This window comes from Perissodus microlepis, chromosome 18 (assembly GCF_051167445.1).
Source record: "Perissodus microlepis isolate ML-2025 ecotype Zambia chromosome 18, ASM5116744v1, whole genome shotgun sequence".
Classification (NCBI taxonomy): Eukaryota; Metazoa; Chordata; class Actinopteri; order Cichliformes; family Cichlidae; genus Perissodus; species Perissodus microlepis.
In genome coordinates this window covers 14,885,028-14,904,709 of record NC_140478.1, presented here as the reverse complement: position 1 = coordinate 14,904,709, position 19,682 = coordinate 14,885,028, and the positions used below count along the sequence as shown (strand labels likewise).

Genomic DNA, 19,682 nt, shown 5'->3' with positions numbered 1-19,682 from the left:
CTCTCGCTCGGGCTTTTTCTAGCAACCTTTGCCTCAGTCTAGCAGAGAAGGGGCCCCAGTAATATTCGGTCAATGCAAGCATGAGACATTGCATGACGTGGTCACTGGTGATTAGGGCAGAAGATAAAATTGGTGACTGGTAATGTGTCTTTGCATAAAATACACAGATAACGCAGCCAAATATAGGTGCTTAGCATGGGATTAGTAGTGGAACACATGATTAGATGCCTTAGTGTTTGTCCAGGAATGAAAATTTTGTTCTGCAAATATTTAAATGAAAAATATAGCACACAGTTGCAGAGTTGTGACCTTAAAAGGAAATAATGAGGAGAGAAATTTCAGACTGACAGTTTGTGCTACTTTGCAGGGGAAAAAAAAGATTTAGCAATAATGCTGTGGTCTTATTGGGCAAAATCACACAGTCACGGCAACACTTCCTGATCATCGGCTGAAACAAATTAAAGTATGCATTTTTTTTGTTGTAGGTGTAATGCACCTAGGTTGAGCAGTGCTTCTGTATAATTTGGGGATTCAGTAACTTCTTAAATAGGGTCTTATTAAGTAGTGAGTAAGGGTATAAGTTCAAAATATCCTGGATTTTACACTATCTGAACACCCAGAGGAATCAACACTGCAGTTCTAAAGGATATTTTCCCATATACCCACCCAGAATCTTCCACGATTGCTCAGTCAGATTGAGATCCGGTGACTGCAAAGGTCAGAGCATATGATTCTCTTGTTTTGAAACTTGTGAATTGTTCACTTGTTATCTTACTTTACTTTTGGCTATTCGCAATCGTCTTAGTGTGTTTCAGTAGAAATTAGCCCCTGTCTCTCTGTGTACTGACACAGACGACATAAACGCGAGCCAGCGAGCCACTCTATAAACCATAAGGCCCGCCATTATCCTCACTGTCTGTTGATTTCACAACATCCTTACGCACACATGTGCGCACAAAGATGCAGTGTTGCCCACAATCAGATATTCACCACAGTTTAAGAATGCCCAGTGTCGAGTCGGATAGAGGTTTGTGTGTTTACACAGGTTCTCGTTTATGTATGTTGTCAGCGTGTGTGTGTGTGTGTTTAGCGCTGTCCATGTGTGCCACACAAGAGCTCTCATTGTCTCCAGAGGTTTGCTCCTCTAGAGAATCAATAGGCATTGTTAGTTTTGCGTTTCTAGCCAAAGAGTTACTTTCAGGAAACCTTAATCAAATACATAACTTGATGCGACTAATAAATAAGACAAGTTAATGACTTTATGATGAGGACGAGCATGCCAATGAAGTTGATAAGAGTAACAGATGTGGCACAGCTCAGAACAGCAATATTATATTTGCACAGCTCTCTGTCCATGTGATCTGTACTCACATTAAACCAAACTAATAAATGAAGTGTAAGTAAATAGTGTGTCCTGTATACCCGGCACTTGCACCAATTTTATTTGGATACCTTACTGAATGCAGTCTCTCAACCAACTGAGATCTCACAAATACAGCTTACTCAGTGTTGCACGTAAACTCTATGGTGGGCAGAGCAGCATCATTTAGCCTCTACATTTGTGCATCAATGCAGAAAAGATAAAGAAAGTATCAATATGTGTCCAGATATGCACCGGTGTGTAAGTGCGTGTAAAGGTCAGCGAGGGCAGTATTGGCATGCTAGCTTCTGAGCAGCAAGTCCAGAGGTGTTGTGTTTCGTACAGCGTGACGACCTGTATCAGCACACTGTCACCCTGACACCACCTCTGGCAAAATGCTGAAACCACTCCCTGCGCTGAACAGCAGCGAACCAAAAGGGATGACTGCGTCTTTCTCCGCTGTCACAGTCGAAAATAGAAGCTCCGCCTCGAAGCTGTGGTTTGCTAATTAGGTAGCCATACCAGATGGTGCAATATAACCAGTAGCATACGTGCATTTTCTTGAGATTAATCTCTGTTAATACTGCGCTAGTTATTCCATTTTATGCGGCTATGCAATAAAGAGTAAGTATTTCGTGGCCATGAAGTCAAGCCATGTTTATCTAAACTAATAATATGTCGCTCATTTTTTCAGGAAGTCTTATCATAACTGTGAGCCACACCTTATTTCTTGTTTTCTCGGCCCTGCTGAGTTTTCCAGTTGCAATAAGGACTCCAAAATCCCAAAACCAGCTGCCAGATTAGCATGTGTCTTTGGTAGATTCCACTTTTCAGTCAGCTGAGGCGTGTTTTCATGCACGACTGCCATTCAGCACCATTCACCATGCACATCAGTGCCAGGTTTTATGATTTGTAGGGGCTCTCGGCGTAGGGTGAATATTGACAGTTTGTTCTGTTTTTTCATAGCGAGAACAGATTTGTTTCATGGCTCAAAAGGAAGAGAAAGTAAAAGATGTGGAGGCTTGGTTTTCAAAACTGTTTATGCTATAAAAGTGTATGCTGTTGTCACAGGACCGATTCTTCTTCCGCTTCCTCTTCTTGTCGGCCCAAAGTCTTACTACCACGTGTCCTAAAAGAGCGATAGGAAGAATGTCTTGCTTGCGCTCTCTCGCTGTCTCCCTTTCCTCCACTCTTATCGACCTTGCACCAGCTTACAAGACCTTGGAGTCTAAGGGAGGGCTGCCGAGGATGCTGAACGAGAACATAGGCCAGATAATCACACCGAGGGCACGAAGGCAGAGACGTGGGTGGAGTTGAGGTGGCCGAAACAATAGGAAGGAAATCACAGATCCACCTGTTCAAATTATATTACTGTTAGAAATTTTGTGGAAAGAGCAGAGAAGAAGATAATGTTAAACACTCGCTGATTTGAAATGGATACTCGAAGAGCACTGACAGTTAAAGTGGAATTAGATAGAGGGAGTGGCACACCAACAGAAAAAACTGTAGAGATGAGGAAATCAATAAGGGAAGGAGGCCCTTGTCCAGACATGATGGATCATAATGAGGATTCATTATAACTCTGGCTCGTCTTACACCATATTACATTGTTTCTCCCTCACAGCTGTGTTCTCATCTGACCAAAACCACAGAAACTGATTAGGCAAGCCGACAGACTCAGGGGGCTGTCAGCTTTTAATGCGTCAAGTCGTCACACCCTCATTTAATTGAAGACAGTTCCAGGTGCCTTTAGTTAAAAAAAAAAAAAAAAAAGAATTAGATGTCTCTGTTCCACCTCATTAGTGTCCAGACAACATAGCTTTGGTTCAGCTGAACTCCACAAAGTGTACTTGGTAGTAAAAGTGTGTCACTAAATGCCTCATCAGACTCAATTGTAATAGGTACATGTAAGGTCAACATTTAGTGATAATAACAGACCATTCATGAACACACTGTGAAATGCACTACACACAGGTACACACACGCACAGGTCTTTGTCTCCAGATGCCACATTTATTTATAGTTTCCTGTGTTATGACCGACCACAGTCTGACAGCTGTCGGTCTCAGCTGATTTCCCGCTCTCCTCCGCTCCTCTCCCGTCTCACTATAAAAGGGAAGGAAACCATCATCAGTCCAAAACGCCATCAGCTGTTTTCACCTGCGTCTCCAGCACCGCCCCGTTGAGCTCACCGCATCACTCCTCCCCTGCAGCCACGCCCGGGACCACACCTCCGCCACACACACATAAAGATTACTCTCGACTGACTTGACATTTACGCAGCAGTGTGCACAAGTTGATGAATGACTTCACGTGAATAGAGTTCATGGGAACAGAAATGTGGCCCGAGTCACACAAACAAAAGTATGACATGCAGCATGCTGGAAGAGTTGCACTCTGACGAAGATATTCAATCTAAGTTCTGTTACTCAAAAATGTTTTTTGGCATAAAAGAGTTTTTAAACCGGCAGGAAAACTATTGCTTCTTGTGCAACATTTGCTAAGATAAGAGAGGTGTGCAAATCGATCCAAATATCGTTAGTATTCATACCAACGCTGGTGTTGGTATCAGAGTGATACTTTGTTTCTAACCTCTCAATATGTAGCCCACTGAATTGTGTCACATCACATTTAAACAACAGAAATTGATCCAAAGTGCTTCAGATACAGGCGCATTTACATTCCAGGTCTAAAGAAAAACAGTTTTAAAATAGATGAAAAAGCTGAAAAGTGTGCTTTGTTGTATCAACTAATTACTGTGGAAAGTAAAAAATCATAACGATTTAGGGGTCATTAAAATATGCTGAAATTATTAAAATATGAATAGATGATGATTCAGCTCATAAATCATGACACACTGCTTTCCACTACATAAACTCCCGCTATAGGTTATCGTTACTGGTATCGGCAATACTGGCCGTGTATATGTATTCCTTTGGTATCGGATTGATCCAAAAACTGACACAGCACTAGTTATAGTGAAGAGACAGATATTTTATGTTTGTGTTTCATTGGAAAGTTAATTTATTTTGATCTCCATATAACGCGTGATATGAAAGATAATTGTCTGGGTATGTGTGTAGTCCTTCGAGTATGGTCGTTGCAGGATTTGCGTTCCGAATACACGCCAAAGGTCATTTCTAATGCTACATTGCTACATTTGCTATCATAAGGGTCATCCAAGGTGAAACTGAAATGTTTTGTCATTCTCGCTCTCTCTCTCTCTCTCTTTCTCTAAATACACTGTTTATCCATGTTGCTGGCTCATCATGGGCTGCGCTGCACTGCTGCAGGGCTCTGATATAGTGCGTCGCAGTGTTGTAAAGTTAGCAGTGGTTGGTTGGTGGCATTGCTGAGGGTGCACATGCTTTTCTGGGGAAAGCGATTTCACTACACAGGGTGTGGTGACTTACTCTGGCTTAGCGATAAGGGCAGGATGGGCCCCTGGGATCCTAATCATGCAGATTCTCCCAACAGACCCCATACAATGGATTCACCAAAAATAGAAACCACTGGCAGCAATGCAAAATTTAAACAAACAATCAAAACAAACGCAAAGCAAAAAACGACTCATTTAAACGTATAAACTCATTTAAAAGTGATAAATGGGAAAATTCTGACAGTGAAATAATAACCAGGCTGTTTCGTTCAATCGTGTTCTGCACAATTACTGCGTGCGAGCTTGCATTTGTGCGAGACCGTTGCAATATGCATTGCCTTACTGCAACGGTGGTATTTCCTATTTAAAAATAAAACGACATTATCTCTGGAGTCCATGAATTTTATTGTTTTGATAAGGAAACAGGTTATCTTGTAAGGCAGAAACAGTTCAGCCTGTGTGTCTTTCAACAGCAAGCGGGCAGGTCAGCCTCCTGTTCGCTCCTCCCCCTTGCTCTCACCTGGCGCTCGGCCCAGAATGTTGCTGCAACTCCACAAGCTCTCATTGGCCACCGCTCTCACAAGGCTTCGCAAGAAAGGAAATGACTAAACTCTTCTCCCTCATGCCCAGCCTCAACTTCCCCCTTGCTTTCACTCTCTTCCTTTCTTTCACCTCTAAACACATTTGCAATGGCCGGCTTTGCTGTACTGGACTGTAAGTGATACGGGATTTGATGTGCTTTTCTCTGCGTTGTCCAGATGATGTGGAAAGTTGTGAATGGCTGCTTTGTGCATTTCTCTCTCTATGTGTGTGTGTCTGTTTGTGCGTAGCATGGCCTGATGAAGGTGTGCTTGCACTATGTGTGTTTAGAGCGCAGGGCGGGTGAAAGTTTTATTTGTTTTCACTGACACCCCTGCATTTCTGAGATTTTTACATATTCTTCACTCCCACAGCTGCATAGCTCAGCAGTGGCACGACTTTAAAAATCCTGCAGGTCAGAATCTTCTCTGAAAGACACACGAGCGGAAAAACAAACATGATAGTTGTTATCTTCTTTTTTTTAACGTGTTGTATCAGACTAATCTTTCGTTCCTTTTTTCCCCTTTGTTCTATCTCTCTCTTTATCTCCCCAGAGGAAGTGCCTTCCCTGATGTCTGCTGCAGCTTTGACCTGCTTCTACAGCTGAAGCTCCACCCTCCCCCCTGCCTCGCTCGCTTGCTGCCACAGCAACACGAGTACAAGGACAGCAGCCACACCCTCCTCGCAGCCTTCGCTCCGACCCCATCCACTGTACCATCATCATCCACTCCACGCAGCCTGACTCCAAACTCCGCTCTCCTCACTGTAAGACGGCCCTGCTGCCAGCAACTATCCACCAGCTGACCAGCCTTACCACAGCAGCCCAACACACCACCAGGCCCACACAGCATCACCTTGCCTTTCACCTTCGCCTTCAACCCTCTAAAGCCTCCACTTAGTCCTCAGTGTCCTTAACCTTCTTGTAGCAGGCTACACCTAGACTGTCACCTTTGTTGCCTGCTTCACTGCACCTAACCAGAGGGCTCTCAGTTCGGCTGTCACCTTCGCCTGGGAATGTTATAGATGACGCAGTTCAGTAAGCAATAACAAGTGAGAGAGAAAAGTCTAACCAAGAGAGGCAGCTTGACTGTTAAGCTAAGTAGTCTCCCCTGGATATAATAACTCTATCAGCCGCTGTCTGATCAAGAAAAGGACCCGCTTACATCCACAGCCATCCTGCAACATTTTACTTTGGAGAAGGAGCCCAGTCAATCAGTAGGAACTTTTCTTTTTGAGTGTTTCATTTCATCTTCACGGACAAGTATCCCAGACAGTGACAACACTGATAAGTAAACAGAAAAAGAAAAAGATTGTGGATAACAACACTATAGGTACTTAATTTGAACAGATTTCGAAGAGTTTTCGAACAGATCTCCGCTCGGAATACTTTTTTCTGCCGGCGTCTTGAGATGGCAATGAACATAACACACATCCGTGACACAAAGTGGCTGACACTGGAAGTATGCCGGGAGTTCCAGAGGGGCACGTGCTCACGCTCCGATCAGGAGTGCAAGTTCGCTCACCCAGCCAAGAGCTGCCAGGTGGACAACGGACGGGTCATCGCTTGCTTCGACTCGCTCAAGGTAAGAAAGGAGAAGTGGCGAGCAGGAAATCTGGAGTCGATAAAGAGATACAGATAAGAGACTGAGCACATTCGGTCTGACAGGCGGTTTGAGGGAATTTATGGTGTTGCAAACTGGAAATAACAAACTGGAGTGCACCATCTGGCCACAGCATGTGCTCTCCTTGGTCCGACCTATTTCTGGTCAGGTGACTGGAACATGTGATGAAGGGTGCAGAATGGAGGGGGGTGGGTGTTTTGGCGGTGGGGTTAGGTGAGGCAGTCCGGCATATTTAACACAGAGCTGTGGAATTTTCTGGCGCAGTCCGAAATGTTTTGAGTAGTGTTTACTTCCAAATGGAATTCATTCAAGAATCGGCTGCTTTTCCAACTGATTACACTGCACATAAACACAGTTGCATGAATTTACTACAATAGCGCAGTTATTCTGGAAGTGATCATGTTTGCTGTGTGGCAGTGTTTGAATAGAAAAGCAGACGAACAGTCTGATGAATAGCCAGATGTACAAACTCATATGGATGCCCTAAGCAAAGCTCAGCTGCTAGAAACGAACAAGGCGATAGCGTCATCATGTAGCTCTCATTCGCTGAAACCACTTCCTGTTCAGAGGCCTAAGGGCAGTTATAAGGGGTTTGTGTGTGTTTCTATATGTGTATCTGCTTTAGAGCAGAGTTGGGGAACTGTATGCAGTAATTTTCCATTTTTAGGCAGCAGCAGGAAAGCAAACACCTCTTTTTTTCTCTCTCTCACTCTCGTCGATTCTCTCGCTCTTTCACAATGACTCTTTTTATCGGAGCACAAGATCTCTGGAGATGGGTGGACCTCAACCCAAAGTTTCCAGCATTGACTTGGCACTGTATGTTTTTCGTGTTTGTATTGTCCAGCAGATACTGGTGACTCGTGGTCATTGACTGCATGTGAGCAGGGTTAGGATGAGGACAGCGTGTGCGCAGCGCAACTCAGGGGAAGAGTTGTTACAGCCAGATGTGGACAAAAGAACATTGTCAGGCCCAAGCTGACTGTTCAGCAGCTTCTTCACCTGTGCACATGAAAATTACAGGAAAAGTTTAATATATTTTCACAGCTTAATCTCCTGAAATCTTTTCAAAACACCGCAACTTTGCAAAAGTGGAACATAAGGCACTCATAATAATCATAAGCAGTTTAGTTTACTCAGCCTCACATAGTTAAAATATTGTGTTGCCAGATGTCAGAAAATAATTTGGATTAAAATTTTAAAATAGCCAAAACAAAAAAAAGGTGGCATCCAGTTATATTCAAGTTTTAGCAAACTGGAGACCTGCTGCAGCAGCATCACTGCTACAGACATAACACAACGTTACCTACATGTCACAGACTCCTGAGTTCAGTGTTACTGACTGCGAGAGGATATTGACTGAGAGAGCAGTGGTGCTTTTATCTGCAGGCAGATGTTTAAATTGTCACACTGAGGTAGAGGTTGCCACTAAAAAGGAGTGACTGGCAAGTATACGGTGGCTTTTTGAAGTCCTTTTTTAGTAGTTTGGACTCATTTTCCACTAGGATATGTGTATTAATGGAGATGGGTAATACTTTTTTTTTTTTTTTTTTAAACCACTCGCCCCATTTTTTCCACTGGTAATGAAAAACAGAGCAGGTCTCCGAAACCCACAATGGAAAGAGAAGCAGAAAGTAAAAAGACAGAGAAAGAGCAAAAGAGGATAGAGGAAATATCAGAAAGAAAACCTGTGGATTTGTCAGATAAATGTTCACACCTATGATAAGGCATAAACCTCTAGTTCTGCACACACACACACACACACACACACACACACTCTGCATTAGTCTTTCTAAACAGACCCACAGCAGCACTGAGTGAAAAATCAGCTGCCCTAATTCTCTTTAACACAGATTGAGAGGTTGAAATAGGACTAACTCTCGAATGAGTTGTGTTACATGAAGCCACATTGCCCACTCCCAACACGCAGACACTAATGCACCCTCCTGGACACATGTGCACATGTTTTCTGCCCATGAGAGAGGATCGACCTTCTTCTTGAGAAGTGTATAATTAGCACAGGTCTCACATGATCACTAGTGCATAGCTGAGCAGGTCACACCCAAAGCCAGTCATTTCCCCAACAGCCACTCTCGCTCTCTTTTCGGCCTTTTTCTTTTTTTTTTTTTATGTCACGGTCACGGCCTCACAAACATCTGTCCGGCACTAAATGACATTGTACATAATATATTGATACCAGAAATAGTAAAAAGGAGTTAAATCATGATTTCTCATGGCAGTAATCATATGTGCACCACATTCCCTCAAGCTAGAAAATCAATTACAACCACGTATCCATCTAGGCCACAGACCCATAACAGAGTGGAGGTGCTTTTGAATCTGCCCGTGCTTGAACAAGATGCTTGTGGGTGTTTGCTGGCCTTAAACTTGGCCTTAACCTCAGAGTGCAGCCGTTTCTGTTGCCTGTCTATCTGGTTGGTGCAGCACAGACAGCTCAGCTATGTCGAAGCAGGGTAAATATTTAGAGAGGGATAATGGTAGCCTGGACTCCCTGATTTAAAGTCAGCTTTGTAACTTTGCCCGTCAATGATTAACTGCAGAGCAGATAGGTGAGGTGTAATAAATTGGAATCTTAATAAACAACGCGCCTCATAGCTAAAACTAATCTAAACAACAGATTAACTGATGAGGCAGATGTTTAAAATATACCCGATACTTCGAGGAGGTACAGCGTAGTAACCTACTTTTAACTCACTCTAGTTGATACCACTTGTACACTAAAGCTGATAGGAGTGTAACAGGGGCTTAAGGTTGCAGAAACAAGTGCGCAACTTGCCTCATTAGTATATGAGGCAAGTTGTTCTCTGCTGTAAATGAACTTGTTGTTGCTTGTTTTTAATGCTCATTAAAAGCGCCTTCTGTGCTGTTCCGCTCGGTCTGTCTGTTACATCAGGACACACCCATTCCTGGGCAAGATGGGTCACATTACACCTGGATAACTACCCTACTAGCACAGCTATTACAACACACGTATCGTACAACACAAACCCGTGTGGAATTAGGTCAGGAGCAGGTCCTTGTTTAACCCCGGATGGCATCCAAAATGTTAAAAAATGGAAGCAGTTGATCGTCTACCACAGAGAACCGTTTGAAGATACACACACACACACATGCTTTCACACAGCATAGACTTTGTGCTTTGTCTACCTGCCAGCCTGACACACCCGCTGTCATCACGTTTCTGAGCACATGCACGTGCGTTACATCGGTATTTGTGGTGCTGTTGCGGCCGCTTCGTTTGTGTTGCTGCACTGTTTGAGGCGAGCTGGATGTTAAAGGAGAAATATTTGCTTGTTTACCATCTGCACACCAATTATTTGTTCAGGGACTGTTTTTTCTTTGATTTCTCGCTTCGGCACATTAAATTCGACATAAAGCAGGTGCTACTGTAAAAGGCCAAGTCTCAAGTATGCTTTACATCCATGTAAAAAGAACTGTGTGACTGAGGGTGGCAATTAGACTCATGTGAATTTTTCTGTCAATATGGGTTAAGAGTTCACTTTCACTTGAAGAAAACAATAATAGGGGTTAACAAAAGAAAAAATCTATCAGAGGTACACAAAAGGTAATCGGTTTGCCAAAGTCAGCTGCTAGAAATGTTGAAAAAAAAAGCAGAAGTACTCATGTAAATGCCTAACAAGCTGCTAGACAGAGGATGTAGGCATACATGTTTCCCTGTTGTTCATGATACCTCCCACGCGAGTCGAAAATCCAGAAAAAACAGATTGCAGTTCAAAAATATACAAAAAAGTAACAAGTGAACTACAGGAATGATGAAAGAAAAAAGTTGCTGAAAGAAAAAAGCAATTGCCAATAAGTCACAGCACGAGCATCACCTGATATCTGATTGCAGATGGTTTCCCCCTGCTGAGACTAATCACGGAAAGATGCCACAACAAGCATCGGTAAAAGGCTGAGGGAGCGTCCCCAGTGAAGATATATCGTGTGTTAATATCTATGGACTGAATACTTAAATTAGTCATTTTCTCCACAGGATTTTCCACAATCTGTTAAATATGCTGGTTTATTTGACTTTATGCATTGCTGTCCAGCTACTTTTCAACCCCTCAAGCTGGTGGTAATTCTTTTTATTAGGCCGCTTACATTTCCCCACATGGCTCTGTCTACGTCAATGTAAACACGCATAAAAGCTGCGACCTGACACTTTGTTTTAGCCATTATTTTACACCTGATTTACAACTTCTGGTCTGGACTGCATCTGTCTGGCTTTTTCTCCCGTTCATTCTCTTTCCTCTATCTGCCTTTCCTCTCGTTTCGCTGGTCATATTTTGACAGCACGTTTAGATCCAGTACAGTGAGGTTAAATACACACAGACACACCAGACAGACTTTTCTGGTAAATATTAACCATGTTGCTAGCTGACGGCATTTTTGTGATTTCAAACAAATTTTTCTGCCAGTCTCCGCAATGACTGACTGTATATGGCCACATGCATTCAATACCTGTCACTTTTTTTGGCCAGCGATAACCTGAGGAACACTCTGCCACGTTAAATCAACTGCAAGGGTTAACGTAAGCACACCACACACGCTAAAGACAGACATATGTGCCATTTTCCAACACAGCAGCCACAGATGAGCACGTGGAATCCAAAGTCGGTCATAGGTCAGCCGTACTCACTTTGCTTTTGATACACTGACTTTCAAAAAGTGCAAGCCATAGTCAGCAAGGTTTGTTTTCAGTGGCATGGTGCAAATTTTCAGTCGGATTCTGGCAGGAATGATGTAACTCTTCTTGCAGACTTTTCATCTTAATTGCATTCCTAATGGGATTTCTATGACTGCATACAGAAAAGCTCTTTCTCCTCTTTAAATATATTTAAGGGGTAGATTTATTCATCTGTACGATACAGCTTCCTTCTAAACGGATGCTGTGCATGGCTGTGCTCAGTCTTTCCTCTAGCTTATTAAAATAAACTGAGACCCATAACTGGGATTTTATTTCAGTAAGTAGGCGTTTTTAGTTGTCTTTCTCCTGGCATCAATGGGCCTATTCTTAAGTCTTTGTCACATTCATGCTTGGACCACGCTAATTCTGCTTGATGCACACACTAAACCACATAGAGCCTTTTCCTTGGCCTGCTTGTTTTAGGTTGTGTGTGCATCCTTGTCACATCAGCGCATCTATGCATCTTGTCTGTGAGCTTATGTGACAGAAGATCAGCAACAACAGTCTTTTCTTCTCGGTGTCAGCCGTCCCTGTCCCGGCATCACACTGGGCCCATTTATAACACCAGTGATACAATGATTACTTCTCTAGCTGCCCTTTCTGAATCTGTCTTTAACGTACAGACTTAACAGAAAGCCACAAATAGCCCGAGGGTTTGTTTGCTCCACCCAGTAGCAAATATTGACAGATCAAAGTCACGATTCAAGCGTTAAATTATCCGAAACTCGTAAAACATAATCTGTACTGAGCCGATTAAGTCCACCCCTCATTTCTTTATATTTTGTTGGGAAAATGGGAAGTAGGTGCAGCGATTTACTGAAATGTGTGCATATATGGAAACACAGTTTATAAGGCAAAAAGTGTTTTTTACAATTCTAACAAGCTCAAAAGTCAATATTTGGTGTGACCACCTTTATTCTTCGACACAGCCTGAACTCTTGGTTGGCAAACCTTTTTGTAATTTCTTTAAGTAGTCTTTAGGAATAGTTCTCCAGGCTTCTCGAAGGACAGTCAAAGCTATTCTTTGGATCTTAGCTGGGTTTTGTTCTGTTATCTGTCAAGATGATCCCGAGCTGCTTCAGCAATGTGAGATCTGGGCTCTGGGGAGGCCAGGTATGCTTTTACTGTATTAACAGTATGTTTGGGATTATTGTCATGCTAAAGCATGAAGCTGTTGACAATCAGATGCTTTCCAGATGGTATCAGAATCTGATGGTACTTTTCTGTGTTCATAATTCCATCAAATTGGCAAGATCTCCAACCCCACTGGCGGAAATGATAGAGCCTCCACCGTGTTTTACAGATGACCGTAGACACTCACCTCTCTCCCGACTTCCTCTGTTCTTAGGGACAATATTTGAACCAGGAATTTCACATTTGGATTCATAGTAACTTCGTGAGCACTGCTGCCACTGATTTTCAGTCCACTTGTTGTTTAAATTGGCATACCTCGCCCTTTTCTTCCTGTTTGATTTCATTAAGAATGGCTTCTTGACACCCAGTCTTCCACTAAGACCATTTCTGTTTAAGGCTTCAGTGAACAGTAGATGGATCAACTGAAAGATCTGTGTCTCAGGTTCTGTGTTGGGTCTGGTGGATTTTTATTTTGCCTTGTTGATGCAAAATTACTATTTTATCTCATTAAAACTGCTGTTATCTTTGATATTTTTCAATTCATATCAGTCAAATTCAACTCAATTATGTGTTTTTGTGCAGTAACAAAGTTAGTATTTAAGTGTTTTTTGCAAAATTGTCCCTTGCATGTAGACACAACGCTGGTTCATCCCTTGAATTAGGTGGCCTTATAATTTTTGAATGACTTATAGGTCAGTCTAAAGTGGCTTAATTCCTCTGAAAATGGTCAGGCACAAGGACTGGACTGAAAACGAGCCAAAGTCTAAGTAAAGAAACTTGGAAAGAGCTTCAGAAACCCTGGAGAAGTATTGATCAAGCCCACCTTTAAAAAGTTACAAAAATTCGGGCTCCTTGGAAGCAAAATATTTTTAAAAAATGGAGAGGTGGGTCAAGACTCTGGCACAATACTTTATAATTAGTGTTGGTAATGCCACTGGTCCGTGATTCAAATCAATAGATAACACCATGAACTGCAAGGTGTGCATTTTTGACGCTATATAGTATATAACAAAGAAACAAAATTATATCAGCTTTATTAATAGTTACTGATAACAGTACTAGCAGATGCTGCAGTTAGCTAAGCTATCATCAATCACACAAGACAGGTGAGCGCGTAGCTTGAGGGCACAGCTGCTCACTTAGATTCAATTCTCTTAACACCTTTTCACTCTGCCACTCCCCCTCCTCGGTCCAGCAGTCACGTTTACCCTGCCTCTTTTCTCTCCGTCGATGCCAAAACATTAAGGAGGCTATGTCAGGCGCTGCACACTCACATGCTTTCTAGAAGTGACTGTGAGGCAAAAAGGGGAAAAAAATAGTTGATAGCTGTCCATGTGTTTTTCTCTCTCTCAATTGCTCTCTGTGTGCCTGTCTTGTTTTTCTTTAAGTGCATTCCTTCTCAGAATCGCAGTGTCTGGGCCTGTCAGACTCATGGCAACAGTCTTAATCACTTTCTGCTTGTCTTCAATTCAGTTTTCATTGTCATCGCAAGGAAAACCTTCTTTTACCTTATTTGGCGAATCTGAAACTTAAAACATTCTCCATTATGCATTTGTTTATTTCATTATATGTTACTGAGCAATGAGTCACAGTCAACACCCTCAAATTTAGGCTTAATTTAGGCAGGATAATTCATGTGTTGTTGTTTTCTTGACCTGGAACAGTGACACAATCTGAACACCAATTATTAGCCCTAATTACTTTATATGATGCTCACAGACAGCAGAATATAGTGTATGACTTGCATTTGTGGCTGTAGCCTTGCTTGCAAAATCTTTTAGGCTGGATTTAATTCTGAAGTTGCAAGTTAGCTGTTGCTAGTTCCAGCTGTTGTTTTTACAAACTTTATGAATATCAGAATATAATCTTCCATAATAGAAAGAGTATGAGGCTAAACCACTTGATAAAATGCTGTACGAGAGGAAGAGGGTGAAATCGTCCTCGTGTTGGTGCCAAGCCCAAAAGACATAATCACACACAGAAACAGGATTAGGCCAGTTGACAGTGGGATTAGAGCCGTGGATAGGATTACAGACTGTGAGATCAGATTAGCATAATACATACCAGATTAAATCTGTTAGTGCTGCAAACTAAACTAATCATTTTCCCCGTGGTTATTACTTGGCTACTGATAGAAGAGGCTTTTTTTCCCCTGTTGTCTGAGACTTGTGCAGATGGTGGCGGGAGAGACAAGGGTTAAAAAAGGGAGAGCAGAAAGCTGGGACCAAAGGAAGGTATATAAAAGAGAAAAAGGACCCCTTTAAACTTTCTTTCCTTCTTTTATAGGTCTTGCTTAGGGTTGAAATGCATCACAACGCTGCCACTCTGAAGTGATAGAGATAATGATGGAGTCTTGGTTGAAAGACAAAAAAATGTGGAAGGAGATTGGTACACGTAACTCATCCCAGGTTAAGGGGCTTTATTTTGTAGGTGACTTTGTTTTCTCTGTATTAAGATCACTTCCCCATTTTCTTTGTCTGTCTCCAGATTGCTTTTGTAATCTAAGCTCATTATACACCACGACTGTATTATATATTTTATAACAAATAAATAAATATGTATATATATACAGGGCATTGTAAGTCTACTAGTCATTTAGATTTTCTTTAGTGAGAATATATTGCATCCCACTGCATTACTCATGCTTTAAGTTTTGAAATGTCTCATTTAGATAAAAGAAAGTCTTTATTTCTCAACCCAGAAGGCCCAATATTAGAAAAAGAGCCCACCTCAGTCATTTCAGAAACAGTGTTGCTATTGATGCGTCATTGCTGCCTCAGACTTGCGATTTCTGCTCAGCGACTCTTCTTTCTCACTCTGAGGCAGAGCTCGGAGATGATTAAATGAATGTTACCAGGCTACGTCGCGAGCACTGGATGGCTTTCATAAAGTGCTGCGGCTCAAATCAATACTCGTGTGATTGTTCTGTTATCACGGATAATGAAAAGCAAGAAACTGACCTCGCAGGAGGAGAAGCATCGCTAAACTGAGAAAGGGGGACCTTAATGTAAACAAAGTCACATGAAAGTTAGTTTGTGTATCAAGAGATAGCGAGAGAGAGAGAGAGGCAGACAGGGAGAGGAGGGGGGCATGTGAGAAAAAAACAAAAAAACAGAGGGAGGTCTAAGTTTGGATCCAGAGCTCCTGTGTACGTGACATCTGACCTGAGGGATTTCTGAGAACCAACACCCTCTCGAGTGTGAATAACTCATTGCTCAGCCTGCATTTTGTGTGTGTGTCTGTCTGTCTGTGTCTATATGAATAGTTTTATGTGGATGCTACTGTGTCACATGCATGTGGGTGTTTATATTTGAACCACAGCTGCAATTTGCGAAATATTTTTCTCCTAAAACCCAGAAAATCCGCTGATGCATTCTGCTCACATTTTTCCCACAGCCACACGACGTACCTTGTCGCACTCTGTGTGGTCCGTGTTGTAACTCTATTCTAGCCTGTAATCCTCATTCTCTCTGCCGTTGTTGGGTGAGGGCGGGGATGCGTCACCGTAACCAGTATGGCTATTATCATAGATTGACACTCCCTCGTTTCTTCATATCTCCACAAGGCCCGCTGGTCACATCAACTCTCTGACCACTAATCTTCACTTTACAGATTACTGGGTGCATTGAGCCCCAATAAGGAGATGTGGGCATGAGTACGAGTGCGTGTTTATGGTCTGATATAGACATGCAGGCCTCAGCAAAGAAACGGCACTACATCACTAAGACTCCAAAGACCTCTGCCGTCTTCAAAATCTTCTGTTAATTTGATGCTAAATTAAGTGACTGAAAATAAAATAAAATCAATTTTTCTCTTCTCTAAATGGGTGTTATTGATTGTGAATTGCTAATTACTTAATGCTTGGAAATTTAGCAGGGATAAGATGAGACTATCACATCGGAATATTTCTGGCTCGCTCTTTTTTCCAGTAATTTGGGTGCTTGCTGTTTTACCAGGAAATTCCAGTCAACGTGCACATTAGTATATTGACTGAGTTAGCTGTATTTTATGTTTTATGCCATATTTGGGTGCATGGTAGACAAAGAGACCAACCGCTGGGTCCGGTCCTTTGAGTCTGTGCTATTCCCCAGCAGAACAAAGCTTCATTCAGAGTGTGTGTGAAGAGAAAGGGCTTTCATCTCTGTGTATGTTTAGACAGAAGTCAGTGGAACGCAGTACAGAGAACAGAGTAGCTTCACAGCACAACTCAACACAACTGAATCTTACACCATAACATCACACCACAACGCTGGAGCATCAAAGATAAGAGGGGAAGTGAAGTTGGATCAACTGTAACCATCTCTGTAGTGTGTTTAAAAGGATGTAGGTTAACGGTATGCAGGATATAAATACATCCACGGTCACGCTTCAAATGGGTTAGCCTGCAGTAACTAGAATATTGTGTGTTTGTTTTTAGGTATTTATTTTTTTAGTAAAAGGTTTGGACAGATTGTTGTCCTCAGGAAATTATGCTGCAGAGTTTCCAGTTGTTTTTTTTTGAGGGGGCCAAAGTACAGTGGCCCTGAGAGGACAAATACAACAGAAGTGTTGATCGACCAGCTGCGCAAGTGACAAGCTAACAGTAAACGGATAATAGCAAACATGTGTCTACAGTATCATCTGAGTCATGTGATTAAAATACACATCTCAGATGAGTCCTCTGCTTCTTTTAAACATGTCTCAGTGCAGTCTTTCACGTGCTTTGGTTTCTGTCACTTCTGTAGCTCGTCAGTCACGTAATTGTCTCCCCAAAACCGCGTCCATTGTGCTTTGTGTTCTTTAGTGGCGCTTGACCTCTCAGGGCCACCATACCAAAAGATCACAAAATGAATTCAAGTGATTGTGATGTATTTAAATTACAAAATTTGAACTATAAAAAATATAGACCAGCTCCTATTTCACTAGCATCTGGCAAACATATAGTTAGTCTGGGTTAAATATAATCCAAACAGAATCACTGTTTCAGTTGATTAAATTTTAACCTTTTGGGGAATCTTTGAAAAAGTTTAATAAACTGGAGACCGAGTGGTTCAGCTGATGTTTGCATCTTGACATATACAAAATGTAAACCTACCAAGTAGGGCTGTCACGAAATCAGAACTTTGATACCAGAAATAAGATAGTAAAAATTGAAACAATCAAGTGACCATGTTGAATATGTTAAATTATGTTAGAAAAATCAAATAAAACCAAAAACAATAAAGCTAGGAATCTCCTTAGCCTCACTTTAAAAGACCTTGAAGTTACAGTTTACCTGTTTTCTGCAGGCGTTTTCCTGAAAAGAGCAGAATTATAACTGAATGCTGCATATCGCTGTTTAGCTGTGCCACATGCAATAATAACTGGCTCGTCTAAGACATGTGTGGACAGTTCATAATGTAGCAGCAGTTCAGAGATGATCTGGTATTTTGGCCTTAAACCATTCAGACTTTTATAACAAACTATATTTAAGGGTTGCAAGTCAAATGGATACAAAAGCCCCCATTTTACTGAATACTTTTAACTATAGTCTTCACGGGAGAGACGTTTTTCTTCACCTGTCTCGTGTTTCCCTCCTTCTTGCTGGCTCGCGCACATGCACAGTGCAACATCTTGCTGCATGCTTCACGTCTGCTCCTTAAAAGGATGGGATACAGCCCCACCCAGCATTCTTTACTCATTGGTTCATTGTTTGTTTAAATCCCACACAATCACCAAAGCTGGGTGTGTGTCTACGAGTGTGAGACAGAGAGCTAGAAGAGAGTGCGCTCAGGGTGGGACATGTTATTGCAACTTATCATCAAACAGCCTGCCCAGTAGCCAGTGGGATTATTGTTCCCAGTTTGGCCTGGATTTTGGCAAGTCTGAGCTCACCGGGGGAAGTGCAGACTCTCACTATTAAAATAAAATATGGCCTGGATTGAACTTAAAGGAGGCAGGGAAAGTTTAGTAGTGCAGCGGCTGCTTGGTGAAAAAAACCCCGCTGTATTAACGTCGTATTATTCTAGTAAATCATGACTCTGACCTATAATATGTAGTTTAACCCCCCTCATAGTTCTTATCACCTGAACTTGGAAACACTTTCCTGAAACACACTTTGAACAATGAAGACAAATATGCCCTCTGCCCATCAGCCTACACTGATTCTAGGGAAACAGAATGAGGGAAACAGCTAATGATGTGGATGAATCATTTTTGATTGTTTTTACATGTCTTGCATGAAGCAGTGACAAACTCATCTATTCACTCATTATCAGGTATTATGAAAAATCCCTAAAAAGAAGGATTTGAAGCTTCCATAGCCCAGCCCACGTTTGATTTGCATAATTATCCTTAAATCCCGTCATTATCATGAGACAGTGCAATGTCCTGCTCAGACTGAGATCCCATGGTGGAGTTGAAAGAGCTGGTCAGTGATAAGAATTATCGGAGGTGATGTATCTATCTTTCGTCGACATAGTTTGAATTTTTTCGCGATGGAAACGCAGACAAGCGGTGAAAAATGCTCCTTAACTAGTCGTGGCTGCGGGGCCAGCTCTATCTGTAGCGTTTCCTTTGCCGAGCTTCTCTCTCTGGCAGCGATCGGGCGGATTCAGGAGTCACTGTGTATTAGAGGAGAAGTGTCTGACTGCTCTGTTACCGTGGACACCATCTGTAGCTGCTCCTCGAGGCTGGTGATGTCACAGTAACAGACAAAAACACGACGCGAGGGGTTACGTTTTCCTCTCATCCCTGTCTGCATCTCTTTTCTTTTTTTCTTCCCACCCTGCTTGCGACAGCTCGCGATGGTCTAAACTGATCACTTCTGCAACTTCTAAAATTTCACTGTTACAGCCGTTGAGTCACCATGACTTTCATTTTACGCTCTCCGTCTCTCTCTCTCTCTCCATGCGATCAGAGTGCTTTCTCTTATGTGACCTG

The 19,682-nt window shown here is 42.2% G+C and overlaps 1 protein-coding gene across 25 annotated transcripts in view; it reads left to right on the top strand.

The window, feature by feature from the left end:
* mbnl1 (muscleblind-like splicing regulator 1) overlaps window positions 1–19,682 on the top strand; it is a 41,191-nt gene that overhangs the window by 7,017 nt on the left and 14,492 nt on the right. For 24 of the 25 annotated variants that reach the window (XR_014797666.1, XR_014797672.1, XR_014797670.1 and 21 more), the window contains exon 2: window positions 5,873–6,901. Coding sequence is in view for 14 of the 25 variants with exons in the window: in XM_084913529.1 (XP_084769655.1) it covers window positions 6,728–6,901 (174 nt within the window). In the remaining 11 variants the exon portion in view is untranslated. Of the gene's footprint in view, window positions 1–5,356; window positions 5,454–5,872; window positions 6,902–19,682 lie in introns of those variants that run through there. The other variant, XR_014797667.1, reaches the window with a different exon arrangement.